This window comes from Rhagoletis zephyria, unplaced genomic scaffold (genome assembly GCF_001687245.7).
Source record: "Rhagoletis zephyria isolate East Lansing unplaced genomic scaffold, Rhagoletis_zephyria_1.1 Rzeph_scaffold_24561, whole genome shotgun sequence".
Taxonomy (NCBI): Eukaryota; Metazoa; Arthropoda; class Insecta; order Diptera; family Tephritidae; genus Rhagoletis; species Rhagoletis zephyria.
Genome location: NW_016181619.1, coordinates 1 through 4,002, shown reverse-complemented (window position 1 = coordinate 4,002; position 4,002 = coordinate 1). Strand labels below are relative to the sequence as shown.

The 4,002-nt window shown below is 33.3% G+C and overlaps 1 protein-coding gene across 1 annotated transcript; it reads left to right on the top strand.

The window, feature by feature from the left end:
- Positions 1 to 210: 210 nt before the first annotated feature.
- On the top strand, positions 211 to 2,564 carry LOC108381960 (TIP41-like protein). Its single transcript, XM_017638355.1, has 4 exons — positions 211 to 438; positions 517 to 1,074; positions 1,154 to 1,315; positions 1,384 to 2,564. The coding sequence occupies exons 1-4, from the start codon at positions 430 to 432 to the stop codon at positions 1,471 to 1,473; spliced, it is 819 nt and encodes a 272-aa protein (XP_017493844.1). The 5' UTR covers positions 211 to 429; the 3' UTR covers positions 1,474 to 2,564.
- The last annotated feature ends 1,438 nt before the right edge of the window (positions 2,565 to 4,002 follow it).

The following is a 4,002-nucleotide window of genomic DNA, read 5'->3' as shown; positions in this document are numbered from 1 at the left end:
CGGGTGTTTTTTTGTTCTCTTCGTTGTTTACTTCTTACAAAAAGATGGCGTCGAGATTTCGACAGCTAGAAAATAACTTTTTTCTTTCTTTCCTAAGTCGTGATCTTGTGTCTTTCGTTCATGAGTAAGTAGCAGCAGGGCTGCAGTAAACTCATTTCAGTGTACTAGTGATTGGAGTTGGCAAAAAAATCGATTCATCGATGCATCGATACATCGACAATTTATACATCGAATGTTTCGACATACCTACTACAACGAATGTCAAAGCCGCCTTGGTCAAAGCATAATGATAAAATAAATAGCAAAATAAAATATAAAAAAACATTTGTTTCATCTGCCTTTCGGCAGTGATAATGTTAATGTAAAAATAATAATATAAAAGTCCCAAAACGCTTAAATTTTATACAGCATTCGTATTAAATTATAAGTATGATGGAGGTAAGTTCGATTCCAAGTTTGAGTACCAGAGAGATGGATAAATGATGGTTTTCAACTATTGACCTTTGTCGCTTGCAGGACGAGTTGGTGCCCCGTTTACCAGTTGACAGCGAAACTATTGACTTTCAGAACTGGCACATAAGCTACCTGAAATCGCACATACTTAAAAGCATATGTAAGAAGGGCCAAGATGGCAACTGCGAGCAAAACGTGGATGACTGCTGTGAGTTGTGCACATATCGTTACGCACTTGAGCTGCCGCACCTGCCAGATATGGTTTTCCATAAGAACAAACTGTCTCTTAAACACAAAGATGGCGCATTGTTGGAGTTCTTGCCAATAGACTCACTGCGGCTGGTGGAGAACGGAAAGCAGGCACTACAAGTGGCTTGTGCACAAGAGTGGAAAGAGAGCAGACCTGACTGTCACATGGCAGAAAAATTTAAGCCATTTGACTGGACTTTTACCACCCATTATCAGGGTACTCTGAATGATAAATTTCGGGTGGAGGATTCAGATCAGACACTAAATAAATTTAAACTGATGCAGCGGGAAAAAATATTATTTTATCATGATCTAACGCTTTTCGAAGATGAACTACATGACAATGGAATCTCATCGAGTTCAGTGAAAATTGTATGCATAAATTACGAGTTTAATTATAATATCGTTACCATAAATAAAATAATATTTGTATCATATATATACCTTTCAGCGAGTCATGCCGTCCGGCTTCTTTATACTGCTTAGAAATTTCCTGCGCGTGGACAATGTTTTACTTAAAATGCACGACACCCGTTTTCACTTTGAGATCGAAAACAATTATATATTCAAAGAGTACACAAAGCGCGAGGCCACATACGGCGAACTTAAAAATGTTAGTGTACTTGAAGTTTTTAAAAGTTGTTTCAATCAAAAATTTCTTAATCTAACTTAATTTTGCAGGTACCACCTCCATTTTTCACAGTACCAAATGAAATTGAGAACTATTTACCCATTAAGGAAAAGAAAGCCTATAAATTATATTTCAAGTAGAGAGTTTTTAAACAAATACATATAACGCAAAATTTCATGAATAAAAGATTTAAACAACCCAATTTAAAACTTAAATTGATATTTTTAAGTAAATCATAAAATCATACTTAAGGTGAAAGTTATTTTTATTATTATTGTGAGTGGAAGATGTAACATTTCCTCTATATTCAGGCGTTGTACATATGTATGTATACACGTTACAGGACAATACATCTCCTGGTCGCAGTGCAGGCCTCATCAAACATCTATCTATCTAAGTACGTACATACATACTGAGTTACAGAAGTGACTTGACACACACATAAATATGTATGTTCGCGTATGTATTTACCTATGGCAGCAAATTTATTTAAAATTTTTATGTGTTAGTTAAGCCAGCATGCATTTACTGTTTGTAGACTGTAAGAAAATAATAGAATATATACATACATACTTGGAATAAGAATTTCCCATTATTTAAGTAACGAAGTCCGATTTGTTTCAAAAGCCGAAAGTAGCAGAGAAACGGTTTTGGAATACCTTATATTTTAGTAACTAATCGATATTTTATGTAGATAACAGATGCGTTCAGATACAGGTAAATGGTCAAACGGCTTGAAATTGCTTATGCCACTTTCAAAATAAACGGACCATTTAGTAATTTTATTGAGCAGTTTTTTAATGAAAAATGTTTGTGGGCTATTTATATATGGTAGAAGCTATAGCGGAGATCACGTCTTATCAGACTTCTTCAGCCAAATAGCAGCTACAATTTCTACCATATGTAAATTGCTAAGTTAGGGCAAATTAATGTATAAACAAATAAATACAACACTTTAATTCACAAAAAAACCTGTTTATTAGTTTAAAATTTTTCTAGAATCTAGATATTTGAGAAAACTTCTTGTGCTTATACCAGGCACTCCAGTTGCTTCTACGTAGTTACGTCTATATTTTTTTAAATTAATCCAAAGTTTTCCCAAAGGATTTCTTTCGAAGGGCTTATCGTAATTTAAACAACGTTTAAGCTCCGCCCAGCAGCGCAGTTAGTGCATTCTTGTAGTCACCAGACGTTTCCGACTGCAAAATAAACATATATATTAAATATGTACATAAATCTAAAAATGTAATTTTATAATCAAAAGTTTACTAAATTAATATTTATATTTTGCTACAGGAGGCTGGAGAAATTTAAAATGCATTGGTAAGAAACGAGTAAATACTTGTTTTATTTTTTCTCGTTTATATTCAATACAAAGAAAATTCGCATAATTCAAAAGAAACATCGAAAATCCGATAAGGTTCTGTACATAAAATAAGGTAACACGTATCCCGGAATTTATTTTATTTTATTTTTCTTGTCAAAGTTTGGATTTTTTCATGAACCAGGCAAATTATATACTTATTCAAATTGATATATCTCGGCTTCTACTGATCTCAGATTTCATCCATCTTAACACCATTTTAAAGTTAAAGAAACAAGCTCCATATATTTTAGTGTGTATTTTAATTTTTACCCTTAATTTTACTTTTTCCTAAACAGTTTTATTTTTTAAGTTGATTCTCAGTTTTTACACGAAATTTTCAAGTTTAAAATATCATCATCGCTTTCCTTCTTTGATGCTCTATAAAATCGCTATGTTTAAAAATGGGACGTTTACTGTAATAAATATACATACGACAAACATAATTTTTTTGTATGAGCTAGTAAATTTGTTTTATATTTTTTGAAAATTCTGTTATGCATACAGTGTTAGTTACCTGCATGGTTCTATAATAAAAGGTTTGCTAACTACCCACCAAACAATTTTTGTTGCCGACAATAAGAAAAATGTCGCCCTCGGCAACAAATTTATTGCCGGTAATATCGCCAACGTATCGATTTCTTATTACCAGTCGCTCTAAAATGGCCGCCGCAGGCAACTCACCTGATCGAATCATTTTCTTATTGCCTAAATGAGTCGTTTTCTTGTAATTTGGTTATTTATGTTTAGGCAATATTTGGAAGAACTTTATTGTATTTAATATTTCATTTATTTTTGGTTACAAAATTTTAAAAACGAAATGAATTGTTTGCCCTGCTACATATGGCCCTTCATATTTTTTAAATCCTACCTTTAGCATACATTAGATATTTTTGGAGAATATTGTTGACGCGAAATTCATCAGTTTGGGATTTATTCATAACATATTCATAAAATGACATGAAAGAAATGGTTTTGCCGATTTCTCACCATGGGAGTCCCCAATTTGTTGCCATTGACGATTGTTGCCTGTTTCTCATGTTTTGCTTTGTGGGTAGTTACATTAGAGTTTTGACACTCCCTTAAAGAAGGTTGCACACACACACAAACCCATGCACAGTGTCTACCCAGCCATCAGAGAAACGTAAATATAGCCGAAGGTGTAGTCTAGTACGATTTTCCGTATCCGGAAACGAATAGAAAACGACTACAAATTTCATTAATTTCCGTATCCAAGAACGTTCACAAAACAATGGTGGTTTTCGTATCCGGAAACGAATAGAAAACGACTACAGTTATCATTCAT

What these genes read in the sequence shown, in the direction of transcription:
- LOC108381960 (XM_017638355.1), top strand. An exon ending in CATCGAGTTCAGTGAAAATT is followed by an intron (nt 1,075 to 1,153) that starts GTATGCATAAAT and finishes TATACCTTTCAG; the next exon opens with CGAGTCATGCCGTCCGGCTT. An exon ending in CATACGGCGAACTTAAAAAT is followed by an intron (nt 1,316 to 1,383) that starts GTTAGTGTACTT and finishes TTAATTTTGCAG; the next exon opens with GTACCACCTCCATTTTTCAC.